At 46.6% G+C, this 12,721-nt stretch overlaps 2 protein-coding genes across 5 annotated transcripts in view; one reads left to right on the top strand and one right to left on the bottom strand.

The window, feature by feature from the left end:
- ZNHIT6 (zinc finger HIT-type containing 6) overlaps positions 1-9,211 on the top strand; it is a 46,199-nt gene extending 36,988 nt beyond the window's left edge. For 3 of the 4 annotated variants that reach the window (XR_007506904.1, XR_007506903.1, XM_049807491.1), the window contains one exon: positions 135-911. Coding sequence is in view for 2 of the 4 variants with exons in the window: in XM_049807491.1 (XP_049663448.1) it covers positions 135-220 (86 nt within the window). In the remaining 2 variants the exon portion in view is untranslated. Of the gene's footprint in view, positions 1-134; positions 912-6,650 lie in introns of those variants that run through there. The other variant, XM_049807490.1, reaches the window with a different exon arrangement.
- A 193-nt stretch (positions 9,212-9,404) lies between these two features.
- Positions 9,405-12,503, bottom strand: CCN1 (cellular communication network factor 1). The gene is made up of 5 exons (XM_049807489.1): positions 12,270-12,503; positions 11,913-12,129; positions 11,205-11,552; positions 10,860-11,062; positions 9,405-10,749 (listed from the first exon to the last, which is right to left on the bottom strand). Exons 1-5 carry the CDS (start codon positions 12,501-12,503, stop codon positions 10,450-10,452), a joined length of 1,302 nt encoding a protein of 433 aa, XP_049663446.1. The 3' UTR covers positions 9,405-10,449.
- Between the last annotated feature and the right edge of the window lie 218 nt (positions 12,504-12,721).

Genomic DNA, 12,721 nt, shown 5'->3' with positions numbered 1-12,721 from the left:
TGATCAAATAGCTGTCCTCAAGGAAAGTGTGATTAAAAGGAAAAGAAAGTACGAAACTGCTTTTGTTTGATGAGCAAACAACATTGCTGAAACTAATTGCTTGCTTGTTTTTTGTTTGTGTCCTACACCCTCAGATGCCAGTGAACGTACAGAGAACTCGGACAGTGAAAGTTCATCCCTTTCATCTATGGAAGAAGGGGAAATTCGGGACAGTTCATGATGGTTCTTTGAGAGAAGAGGGTGGAATGAGCATTTTATATTTTTTTCTTTAATTTAATTTAATCTTTTTTTATACAACTGTGTATTCAGAGGCTTGGTTTGGCTTCCTTCACTAAAGGCAGCACTTCCAAACTACCAGCCTATTTTTGGATTTAGAAACGCATATTTAGAGATGTAAATAAAGAGATGGGGAATTGCTGGTTCCAGAAAAAATTATATTCTTATTTAATTGCAGCCTTTTGTCCATGTATCTTTAATAAATCAGGGTGACTCAAATTTAAAGTTTCCAAGTTAGTTTCAGCAATATTCTTTTTTTCCTTTTACCCGAACAGCTGAGTGTCTGATTTCTGAGTTTAAATATCTGATCACATATTTGTATTTTTACATGGATTTGAGTCTTAATGCTTAAACTTACTGGAAAAAACCACTGATGTTTCATTAGATTAATTTTCTTTTAGGTTATTTCTTTGTCATGCTGAGCTGCTGCAGATGGTCTTACCTCCTGACTTTAATATTCTGTGGTGACAATTTGGTGCCTGGTGCAATGCTTTTTTTTTTTCTTACTTGGTTGCATCTTGTTCTGTTATTCATCTCATATTACTAGTTTACCTGCTGAAGCCAGATATTGTAAATATTTACTGAAGTATCAACTAAATTTACCTACTTAAAAACAAATAAACCTTAAAAAACAAGTCCTGTACTGTATCATCTGCTGACAATACAAATCTGTTGCTAACTTCTGATAAGATTTCTAGATCCCAGACCACTTAGCACTGTATCGAAGTCCCCTGTGTCTGTGGGGTCTGTTGGAGGATGAGAACAGCGTGTGCTGTGAGCGGTGTGAGACAGGTGGGCCGCTCTGCACACTTGCACCAGGGAGTTCTCAGGAATCAGCACAGGCACTTGGGGTTAGTTTGCAAGGGTCTAGCTAAGTCAGAACCTGTAAAGTCTTAAGGACATGATCGCTTTGTAAACAGCTCTGTGAGGTTGTTACCCCAGTCTGTCTCCTGCTTGAGACTAGCACCTTTTGTGACAAAAGTTGGTGGCACAGGATGCACACTAAACTGCCATGGAGGTGTTTTTTCAGTCATTACAGGTAGAAAGACAATGGAAAGCAGTGAAGGAACTTGTTGACGTGACAGGAGGTCATGGCACCAACATGGGAGAGGGCTTGGGCTTCCAGACTCTCAGTCTAGGCTTCAGGGCACCAGGCTGTTGGTTCCTTACCAGTCATGCTGCGTGGAGAGGATTTTTTGGATGTTCAGAGTTTTAGAATATTTTTTTTCACACTTTTGCAAACAAATTGTCATTAAAAATGACATCTAGCTACTGAAGTTTGAAAAGAGCATCAGACTTTTGTAGTCACATACTATTTTTTCTCACAGTAGTATCACGTGTCCTTTCCCTCATGTGTTTTGCAACCCCTGGTAAAACAGGGAAGTTTTTCTTCTTGCCTGGCAGTAGCCACCTGGGCTGTATTTTCTTTTTTAGTCATTGTTGGTCCTCTGCCCACCTCTTGTTTCAATGTTTGTTTTTTTAACCCTTTTTAAAGGACCAGGATTCCTAGCTGTAGGTGCTGCTTTCATATTTTTTCAGTTCAGTGAAAGTGAATAAGCTTTTCCTAATCAGTGATTACGGCACGCTGACTTGGTAGCCACAAATTACTTTAAACCAGTCTTGAACTCGTTCATAATAACATCGATAAAAAGAGCAGAACAGCAAAACTGCCACAGTTCATTTGCCAGAAAATGTTTCATCTGGAGTAAAAGCATAGCATTTCTGTTAAGATTCATAGTGCACAGTGGAAATGAGAGTGCTGCAAATATGTGTTGATCTGCATGTGTGTGTGATTAGTCTTTGGCTGAGGAACACAGATTAGTGATTTGCATTACTTTCCTACAGTCTTGGAGGTTTTCATTAATTGTATGAAAGGGTTTGTCTGCCTTTTTTACTTACATAAATCTAGTTTAAGCTTCCTTGTGAGTCAAATGCAACTTGTTTTCTAAATCAAGATGCTGTTAAATCTATCCTTCAGATTTAAATCTTTTCCTACCTTAAAGAAGGTTTTAAAAAACAATTAAGGAGCATTCCTGTGGTGGTTACTAGAACTGAAACTTCCCAAAGCTGGGAGTCATCTTCCAGAGTTAATCAAATTGAAAGTAAAAGACCTTGGTAGTAGCATTTGCCATTCATTCCCAGGTTACTATTTACCTCTTTTTATTTAGTTTTGTTAACAGTTACACTGGTTTGAGCAGTGGTGATTCATCAAATGCAAGCCAAGATGGAATTCAGGTATTTTTATGCAGTTTTGCTAAACTTTTTCCATTTTTGTTTATAAAAATGAATCAAAACAATGGTCTCTGGCTAAATGCACAGCCTTACCGCTGCCAGGTGACATGTACTCTAGTCTAAAAAAGTACATAAATTTCTAAGTTCACGGTAGTGCTGATAGCAAGTCCCACTGAATGTGTTGTGTATAAGCACAGCTGCAACAGTGGTAATTCATAATAATAAGGTTACTGATTTAATCAAAGTTTATGCACTTCTTGGCTAGGCAGATGGTTTTTAACGCTTTCATAGGCAGTTAGGGGAAGTTTTCAGTTCCTTTCTGAGTGACTTAACCCAGAACGAGCATCTTGTAATAAACTGGAGAAAGAAAATGCATCTTTAAAAGCTGTGGTTTTAAATTTCTGGTCAAGCACTTGATATTTAAGACATGGAGCTGAGGCTGCCTGGAAGACTTCAGTTCTGTCCATTTTGAAAACATACTATTGTAATCATATTATACGAGGATCCCTACAGGACTGCCTTGATTCAGCACAGATGACGTCTGTGAATGAAAACTGTGTGATGTTGTTTTAATCTTCATCATTCAACACCAGCTTGCGCCGAGTGCTTGATTTCATGCCTACTACGCTTACTCTCTTATTTTCCTCTATAAACTACTTGTCACAGAAGGAACAAGCTCTTTGTGTGTAGCATTGTTATGGCATTTCTTTTAATGTTTAGACTTTTCAGGTTTCAAACCCTGAACCCTCACAGTATGCTTGAGCTGAAGGACCATCAGCTTACAAAGCAAGGAATAAAGGCTCTTGTCCTGAATGAACATGCTGCTTAAAAAAATTAAAAGCTTAATGAAGTCATCCCTTTCACAAGCTATAAAGGACAAAAATAGAGCATAGCTAAGCGCATAGCAATAGCTGAGAGGTAGGATTGAGTCAGCCATATGAGAGAACTTGGTTCTTTTCCTTTTTTGTATAACTTCTTGGGGGTATGAGGCATAAGTTGCTGAGTTGTCATTGGTAAACAACATTATACCCCCTGTCAGCATAACAGCTAAGTTTTGAATGAACACATCTGAAGTCTAGGTTTTACTGTATTTATCTCCACATTAGGAGTTGTTGGTCCATAGAGAAGAGGGTCATGCTGCAAAGTGTGTGTTTGGCGTTAGGTCTTAGAGGCATGCCGGACCAATATTTGTGACTTCAGACAAACAGTGCGGTTTTACTTTGCATTAGGAGTAAAACTGTTTACTGTGTAGAACATGTACTCTAGTCTATTAAAGTACATAAATTTCTCAGTTCACCATAGTGCCGATAGCAAGTCCCGCCTATGTGTTGCATTTAAGTGTAGCTGTGATTCAGACCTTGCCCTGCTAGGCAGATACGGCTGTTCTCTATTGACATCTGTAGGAACTGAGAATGTATAACACCTTGCAAGAGCAGGCTTTCAAAGAGTAAATATACAGCTGTGATGATGTAACTTCAGGCCATATTTGGTCACAAACATTTCATTCTGCTTTCTTAAGTCCCACGCTCTTTTCCTGAAAACATTTATTCTTCCTCCCTCCAAAGGAAAAAATATCTTGGATTTGTGTTTATGTTGTTGCTATGACATTCAGTTAAACTGTATGCAGATGCAGGTTCTGTTAATAAGAGAAAAAAAAGAACAACTGTGTACTTCAGTGAACAAAGATTACCCTGTGTTTGTATTAAAATGTTGCTATGGCAGTGCATATGGTTTTATTTGGTGGAAATTTGTGGTGACATGGAAGGAAGTCACATGTATGCAAGACAAACAAGAAATGGCAGCAAAACCAACTTGAAATAAATACTGAAACTGAAAGAGAAGTTGCAGGTGACATGTACAACCAGGAAAAAAAAACAAGGATAGTTATTTTGCTGCCTGCCTGTCTGTGATTTGATAACAGAAATGTGTTCACACTGTGTTCTGCTGGGTCTTGGCGACCCATCGGACAGTGACTTAGGTCTAATGATGCTTTTATTGCAAGAGCTTCTTTCCCTCACTGGCTCTGTGCGTTGTAACATCTTTTTGTTTTGGAAGCAAAGTTCCCCTGGCTTGGCCTGATTTCACCACTCCTAACTTCTGCCGAAAAGCATTTCCAGGCTATCTTACTGTAGTAGGCGTTTTGGCAGAGAAAAAATCAATAGAGTGATAAAATATGGAAAGCAACTAGAGCCCTGCCTACCTTTGGGGCAAGGGGAAGTCTTTCTGGACTCCCTGGCTTCTACTAGTGATAGCAACAGTGGATTTTTTGTTGTTGTTGTCATTTTTTAAACTGGCACAGTAGTCCTCATATTTATCTAATCCTTTTTCATTAGGCTTCTTTTTGCATCACTTACATCAGTACAGCTGTTTGCAGGGTTGCATGGCAGTTCAGAATGGGTTAAAAATAATCTGCCAAAGAAGCAGGGATAGAAATGAGAGGGGGGAGAGAGTCTTGATTTAGAGAACAAATTACCACGCTGGGAGCTGGCTGGTTCCTGCATGACTCCAGCTGGCAGAGAAAGCAAAAGTGTTTTTAAAAAATCACATTGCCACTTTCTTCCTGTCATCCCAGTTCTGCCTCAAGGAGGAAGAAGTGACTGTGAAAGCTGCTGCTGCCTTTCCACTCCTTGCTTCCAGGTTTTCTACTGAATCGTATTGTAGCCCCAGAACTTGTCCATTTTGTCAAGAGTGCCGAGAGGGAGTAGAGAGATGCCCAAGTGAGGTAAAAATTAAGTTGGTGGATGAGATATAGATATTCAGGAAAAAGAGCAGATGGGGTGGCATTAACAGCTTGCCTGAGAAGTCCCCTTCACTATCTAAACTCTCAGCGGTGTCTCTTTGTTGACCTTTCTTCCCCAACCTCTACTTGCTGCTGTGCTTGGTCATCCATATTGGTTTTAATGGGATTGTTCCACTACAGCACAAGTATCTGCTTCTGTGTAACAAAACGTATTTTCCTGTTTTAAGTTCTCATTAATAGACTTGCTGGTTTTACAGCCGTGATGTCTTGATGTCCGATTTTGTCAAATTCATGAACTAATTAGGATCTAACCTTCTTGGTTTGAGATGCTGAAGGAAATCAGTAGCTTCAGAGAAACTGGTGTCTTTGACTCAGCTGATATACTGGGCTTCTTTTGATCTGGTGTTTAACCCGTGTTCTCAAAATATTGCTGGACTACACTGCTGACTGTTTAACCGATATTTATAATGAAGTCCCTTCATTCTTATTGAACGTCCATTCATCATGAGGTGAAGTTGTTAATGTGTGTGTCCTAGCTAGATTCCCATCTGGGCAAATCTATGCACCCTACCTTTAAATTTCTTCTGTTTAGTAAACGAAAACCTTACAAAATCTTGTGTAATCTTTTCCTCCTGGACAGTTGCTGCATTCCAGCCCGTAAGTGGTTGTAATTCAAGACGGATGAAGTTGCCTATGTGAATCGTGCCTTGGGGTCTCTCAGGATCTTCTCCAATATAAATTGTGTATGTAGGAGTCACAGCTCTGTAGTTTTTCTGGGGGGAAAAAAAAAATCATCATAGCATGCTGGATACCATCTATTCAGTTTCTTGGTGTTTGGTCTTTACAGGATAATACAGACATGCTTATGGTATCATTTTGTTGGTTGAAGTCTTCTACGGCATTTGCATTTTCTAGATGCCAAGTCTCAACTGCAGTTCAATGCAGTTCAGTTGTTCACGAATTGAAATGTATTTACAGGTATCTCCAAAGCTGCTTGTATGTTACTGCTTTCACTGTGGCACCTCCACGTTTCTATGTGCTGTTTTATATGTGGCTATGTAATGTGGAGAAAAAAATTGTGATGATGGAAACAGGGACATGTCTACATGAAAAAATAGGCTTGAGGCAGAGCAGCCGGTAAAACTACACAGCCTTCGCTTGCTGTGTGCTAAGCACTCTGGCCACTGCACGGAAATAGTTCCACTGATTAAAGAGGAGTAAATGAAAATGCGCATGTGCGTCCAAGTGCTTTTCTGCAGGATCAGCTCAGATGGGCAAGCATCTGGCAAGAGCAAGCTGCTGGTGTGACACATTTAACTGCTTCTGTGTAGGTAGGTAGGTAGGTAGGTAGGCTTGACTTCCAGCCCCGAAAGTCTGCTCACTGCAAACTTTCTTGTTTCAGACCTCAAGACCTGTGGGGGATTCGTGCAGCCTCGGTGGACAGTGAGCTCTGGAAGGCCTCCCGCGGCAATCCTGCTGATCCGTGGTGTCTCTGCCTGTTGCGGCGCAGCCCACTGGCTTCCCCGCAGTAGTGGGGAGACGGGCCTGATTCCCAGGAGGTGTCCCCTGGAGGGTTAGCCAGCCCAGCGGGGGCTGCTATGCTGCGGGCTCGGCGGTGGTTTATATATGGAGTGTAGAGGTTCTCGTGGCTCAGCTCAGCGAGGGTTAGTTAGCAGCTTGGCTGTCCCGCTGTCGGTCAGAAGTTGGCCTTTGCTCCGTCTGCTGCTCGTTCAGAAGAGTGGGCAAGCAGCACCCCAGGAGCGAGGACTTAATGCAGTTGCGGAAGTCCCTTTTCTGCATACCCCTGCTTTTACTGCGTCTCCTGTGGTGCAGCGCCTGAGGAGGCAGGGACGTCGTCGTCGCTGCGCTGCCTGCGTGAGCGGGGACGCCTGTGTGTGTGACCCCGCTCCGATAGCTAGAGCTGACCGCCGCCAAACCCCTGCAACTACGCGCGTCCCCTACGAGGCTGCGCGGTCCCCGGTCCTAAGAGACCGCGCGGTGGCACAGCCGCTGCCCCGGGCCGCCGCGGCCCATCCTCGGCTGACCCCGGCACTCGCCCCAGGCCGGCTGGTGGGGCCGGGGGTGCTCCGTGACTAATGGGAGCAGCGTAAGAAGAGAGAGCCGAAGGACCGGGGGGGCGGCCGGAGCCGGGGCTGCACCGTGCCGCTCGGCCCCGTGGCGTGGCCAGGAGTGCTCCGCTGTCCGGCCGGCTCGGGGGAGCTCCCCGCGGCGCGGGTGGCTTTGCTGGCAGGGTCTGAACCGCTCTGGTGGCCGGGCGTTGGGACGTGCTGAAAACCTGCTGCCGCTCGTCACGTCCGCTGTTCACTCCGGTCCCCACTCCTCATCTTCCCGTGGTCTTCCTGAGGACAGACACCGACGTTGGAGGGCTTGGCCAAGAAATAAGATTATAGTCGTGCTCGTTGACCTTACCTGTAAGCCCTGCTGACTGCGCTTAAAGGAACCCACGCTTTTATCAGTTACATTTTCGTGCCTAGTATCTAGGGTTCTTTCTGCGGGGACGACAGAGGATAGAGAGATTTCAAAGCGAGCGCAAAGGTGATGGACAGAAAATGACGGTGATTGCTTTTGCGGTATTGGGAATTGTGGGGTTTAGTAGTTTTGCCGCGTAATTGTGAAATGCGAAAACGTGAAGAGAGGACTGTATGGGCGACGATCAGTTGGTGTGAGATCCCAGCTCTGGAAGACTTGCGGTTCGTTTTAGCGGGGCTCATTCCCCCTCTTCACAGCGGGATAATTTCATTTAGTATATTTTACTCTTATGTTTGCCTGATGTGCCTCTGCAGCCCTTGCTCTCCCAACAGCACGTTTTTCTACTGAGCAGATTACAGAACCATCCCTCTACTCGATGAAACATGCAAAGCCCAAAGTGCAGGCTGTAAAATCCAGGGCCTAGCTAGAGCCCCACTTTAGGCAGAAGTTGGAAGAGCCACTTCGGTTTGTATGCGGTGTGCACATTACAGACATAGAGTCTACGCACACAGCATAGTCACATGTATATGTAATTTTTCGAGGAACTGTTACTTACGCTGGTTTGAGGATGGGTGTCACTCAAGTATAACCGACAGTGGGGATGGCGAGGAATGCGCATGCAGCTGCTGTGTGTCTGTGGGCAGTGTATTCCTCTTCCTCTCTCCACGCAATAACCTGACAGGTTAACCTGATGATTTCTCAGTGAGCAGCTGATGTAGTGAAATGTTCAGTGCTAAATGTACGTAGAAGCCAAACAGAAGTGCTTCACCACATTTTACACTTTTACTGTCAACAAATAACTGTACAGACAAGTTTAGGTACAGCTGAGGCTGGTGGCCAGGTGGTGAATTCCAAAACAGCTCAAGTTTTGAATGCCTTCGGGGAGAGAACTTGACTGAGCAGAAGAGAGATGGCTGTAATTTCTCAGGCAAAGCATTAGCTGCCAGAGATAAGCTTCTGAGATATTTGGCCATTTATTTTATTGAAATATTTATGTCTAATCTAATAAAAAGTTGACTCTTAACCACTTCTGCCTCTGACACTGGATGACAGCCCTTCACAATTCTAAAACCTCAAAATCAGTTTCTGGTTTTTATGAGAAGTAGCTTTCTTACTAAAGACTATGAGAGGGTATTTTGCCAGAGAACCAACCAGTCACAAGGAGGAGGGGAAAAAAACCCAACCCTGGTGCAGGTTTCCTTTCGGTCTTGTCTGCAGCACAGCTTTATGCTAGCCAGAATAATACAAATGTTTGATGCCGCTTTCTCAGATCCTAGTCTAGTCCATTTTTTTAAATGTCATTTTCCTACCGCATGCCAGCTAGCTACCTTACGACTCCCTCGGTTAGCCAAATGTCATCTGTGTCCCACAGTATAAAGTGTAATTACATATTTAAAAAGTGGGAAGGGGAGGTGAGGAAGAGTAGCTGCTTTGCCTTTTACTCTGTTGGAGAAGTACTTGAAATTCCTCACATTCTTCTCCTGTTAACAGTATGTTTACTTTTCATCACTGGGTTATTAGGATTAACAAAAGTCATTGCTTCAAGCTCATTTAATTTGAATTTAGTGAAAGCAAACTACCTCCTGCAGACCGTAGGAAACATTCTTCTGCCACAGCAATGTATTAATTTGCAAAAAGCAGCCACCAAAAAATGCGAGACCTGACGACCACTTCCACCCCAATGTTCAACATCACTGTGCATGCACTGCATTCTAATGAAGTACCTTATGTTGCAAATTCCAGGACAGTTTGAGTGATCTGACAGTCTAATTAACATTTCAGTCTTTCTATCAAACATTTGCTTTCAATGCTGAGAAGCTTCTTCTGTAAATACTTTCTAGAGCATGGGGTTGCAGACTGCATACACCAACCACTTCAGAAACGTCATTTACCCGAAGAATTAGACTCAGCTTTTTAGTTCATTGCTGCAGCTGTAGTAGAGCTTGTTTTAATTTTCAGAAGTCAAAAGTTTTCACAGAAAGCTCTTGCATTTGCTGGATATAAGTCTGTTGCCCATCAGAATGCTCTACTAAGAGTAGCTAGGTAAATATTTCTTTATTAAATGCTTAATTCCATAAATAAATCTTTCAATTCATTGAATATAAAATTAAAATCATTTACAACTTATTCCAGTATTACAGGGGCTGGAAGGGGTTAAAAAAAAAAAAACAAAAAAACAAAAAAAAAACCCAAAACAAACTCAAGGAAAAACAAAAAAAGCTACAGTTTGATAAATAAAATACTCAGCTTTAAAACAACTGATTTCTGTTTGCCATTAAACTACAGTTGGTACACAATAGCTGCCACTGTGAACACCCCACAAGTGCCCACCTCAGGAAGGAATGTAACTTCCAAGTTGGTTGGGAAAGGGTGGGAGAAGATGGAGGGAGAGGGGAGAAGCAATAGTGTTAAATTGAACAGGATCAAAAGAAGTTTTTATAACCGGAACAAAACATTTATCTGATCACTTACAAACAGAAAACAGTACATAATTAGATAAGGTGCTCCAAAAAGAAGCAGTAAAGTTGCTCCAGTACTATGAAGCTTTAAGTATGCTTAAATCTCTGTTGCATTAGTGTCCAGTTGCACAGTGCACTCTTGGAACATGTCACTGTTGCCCTCAAATGGGCAAGGCACCATTTCCATCAAAGGTCCTTCCTCCATGGCTGGTTACTTCAAAATTCTGTTTAGCATCCCACCCCCAACACAACTTAGTCCCTAAATTTGTGAATGTCATTGACTAGTCTGTAGTAGGGATAAGCTTCATTCGCATGCGGACAGTTGTAGTTGCATCGGCAGGACTGGATCATCATGACGCTCTTGGTGAAGGTTTCCCCATCATCGCAGCGGAACCTGATCTTGACAGTCCTGGTCTGCTGGGGCGTGCAGCACCTGCCATCCACACAGGAGCCACAGTACTTGGGGCGGTACTTCTTCACGCTGGAGCATCCGGCATAGGTAAACTTCACTGGGGATGGGGACTTCTTAGTCTTGGTACATTTTTTCCCCTTCTGCAAAAGGAGAGGCAATAATACCATTAGCAGGAGATTCTTCTCCAGCCTTCACCCTCCACCCGAAGCAGACTGGAAAGAAGAGGAGCACCGGAGGAGTCTGTATTTACCTTTAGGGAGGCATAGCTAGGCTGGCCACATGGCCTCACTTCACATATCCTGGTCTCTTTGATGAGCTTGCAGTCGGGATTGTCGTTGGTAACCCTCGTGGAGATGCCAGTTCCACACGTCTTTGAGCACTGGGACCAGGAGGTGGTCTGCACAATGCATTTGGGATTCTCAAAAGCTCGGCTTTGTGGCTCGGAGCCAAAAACTGGAAGAGAAAAGGAGGGCTTAGCCTAACCGTGTCCTCTCGCTGCATTCCTTTCTTTCCATCGGGGTCTAAGGAGTCGCACAGCCATCCTCCCGCCTCCTCCCCTTCGCTGTCACCGTCACACAGACTAGCCCATACTCACCAGGTAGCATCTTGAGGCCCCCCTTCACAACGGCAATCAGCTCGTTGTTCCTGGTTAGCTCGCCTTCAGAATCATCCAGACCAAACTCTTTGCTGAAGAAGCCTTCCAGCTCATCCAGCGCATCCTTGCTTTCGTCGCAGACCCACTCTTCGCAGCACTGCCCGGGGACTTTGACCAGCCTGGGGCTGGGGCAGCCCAGGTTAGGAAGCGAGAGCTCTTGCGGGCAGAGCGGGATGCAGCCCACAGCTCCATCTATGCACGTACACTGGTGTTTACAGTTCGGCTGGAAGCTTTCGCCGTTCTGGTAGATTTTGGAGTTATATTCGCACGGTCTCCCCTCGGACTGGGCTGCAGAGATCAACAGGGAGGGAGAGGAGGGGGTCAGCGGCGGGGATCGCTCGCTCAAGCACAGGTACGTGCTGGTCTGTTAAACTCGATTTACGGCGGAGCTCCCTACAGCCCCCCCGGAGACGCGGGGCCCGAACAATAAGTTAGTCAGGAATCACTTTTCCTTATGTGCGTTTCGCGGAGCCCAGACATACTGAATCGCATTCCAGACCGCTGAAGTCATGTGCCTTTCTGCCAAGCTACCGACAACAAAGCATAACCATACATGGGCTCGAAGTTACTGAACCCCGGCGCTTCGGGGACCGGGTGTCGGGGTGGTTTTTTTTGTCTCCCGGGGGAGCCGGAGGGCGAGCCGCTTACCTCTGCAGATGCCCTTCAGCGCGGCGGGGCTGGCGCCGAAGTTGCACTCCAGCCCCTTGGTGTGGTCGCAGGGCTGCGCCCGGCTGCAGTCCTCGTTCAGCTGCTTGGCGCAGACCTTGCAGCAGCCGCAGCCGTCCGGCACCAGCCCCACGCCCGGGGCGCAATGCGGCGCGGCCGCCGGGCACTGGCAGACGGCGGGGCAGGGCGAGCCCAGAGCCTGCGGAGCGGAGCGGGGGCCGGTGAGTGCCGGGAGCGGAGCCGGGCGGAGCGACCCGCCGCCGCCGCCGCCTCCTCCCCCCCCCCCCCACACACCCCCCCCACCCCCCGCGGCTCCGGGGCAAGAGCGGCGGCACTTACCAGGCGGGCCAGGCAGAGGAGGGCGGCCGCCAGAGCGGGGCGGGTGCCCGCGGAGCCCATGTCTAGCGCCGGCGGGAGCGAGGGACGGCGGGAGGCGGCGAGCGGGAGCGGGGCCGGCGCGGTCTGAGGCAGCGGCGGGCGCGACCGCCTTATATAGGGCGCGGGGCCGCCGCGTGCGCCGCGGCGCTGACGTCGCGCGTTCCGGGCCGCGGCCGCGTCCAGCGCTCGCGGCATCCCAGGAATGCGGCTGGCGCGCGGCGCGGCCGCCCCGCCCCGCCCCGTCCCGTCCCGTCTCCCGGCACGGCGGCCGCTGGCGGCGGCCCTGCCGCGGGGGGTCCCCCGCCTCCCGCCCTCCTCCTCCTCCTCCTCCTCCTCCTCCCTCGGCCGCCCGCCCCCGCCGGGCCCCGCCGGGGCTCCCCCGCGCGCCCCGGGGGGAGCGGGGCGGGGGTGGG

The sequence above is a fragment of the Accipiter gentilis genome, chromosome 8, assembly GCF_929443795.1.
Source record: "Accipiter gentilis chromosome 8, bAccGen1.1, whole genome shotgun sequence".
Taxonomy (NCBI): Eukaryota; Metazoa; Chordata; class Aves; order Accipitriformes; family Accipitridae; genus Astur; species Astur gentilis.
This window is presented reverse-complemented; position numbering and strand designations above follow the sequence as displayed.

Coding starts and splice junctions, on each gene's coding strand:
- CCN1 (XM_049807489.1), bottom strand. CDS start 12,503: ATGCCGCGAGCGCTGGACGCGGCCGCGGCCCGGAACGCGCGACGTCAG. Junction 12,130..12,269: donor TCCTCTGCCTGGCCCGCCTG/GTAAGTGCCGCC, acceptor TCCGCTCCGCAG/GCTCTGGGCTCGCCCTGCCC. Junction 10,750..10,859: donor CTAGCTATGCCTCCCTAAAG/GTAAATACAGAC, acceptor CTCCTTTTGCAG/AAGGGGAAAAAATGTACCAA.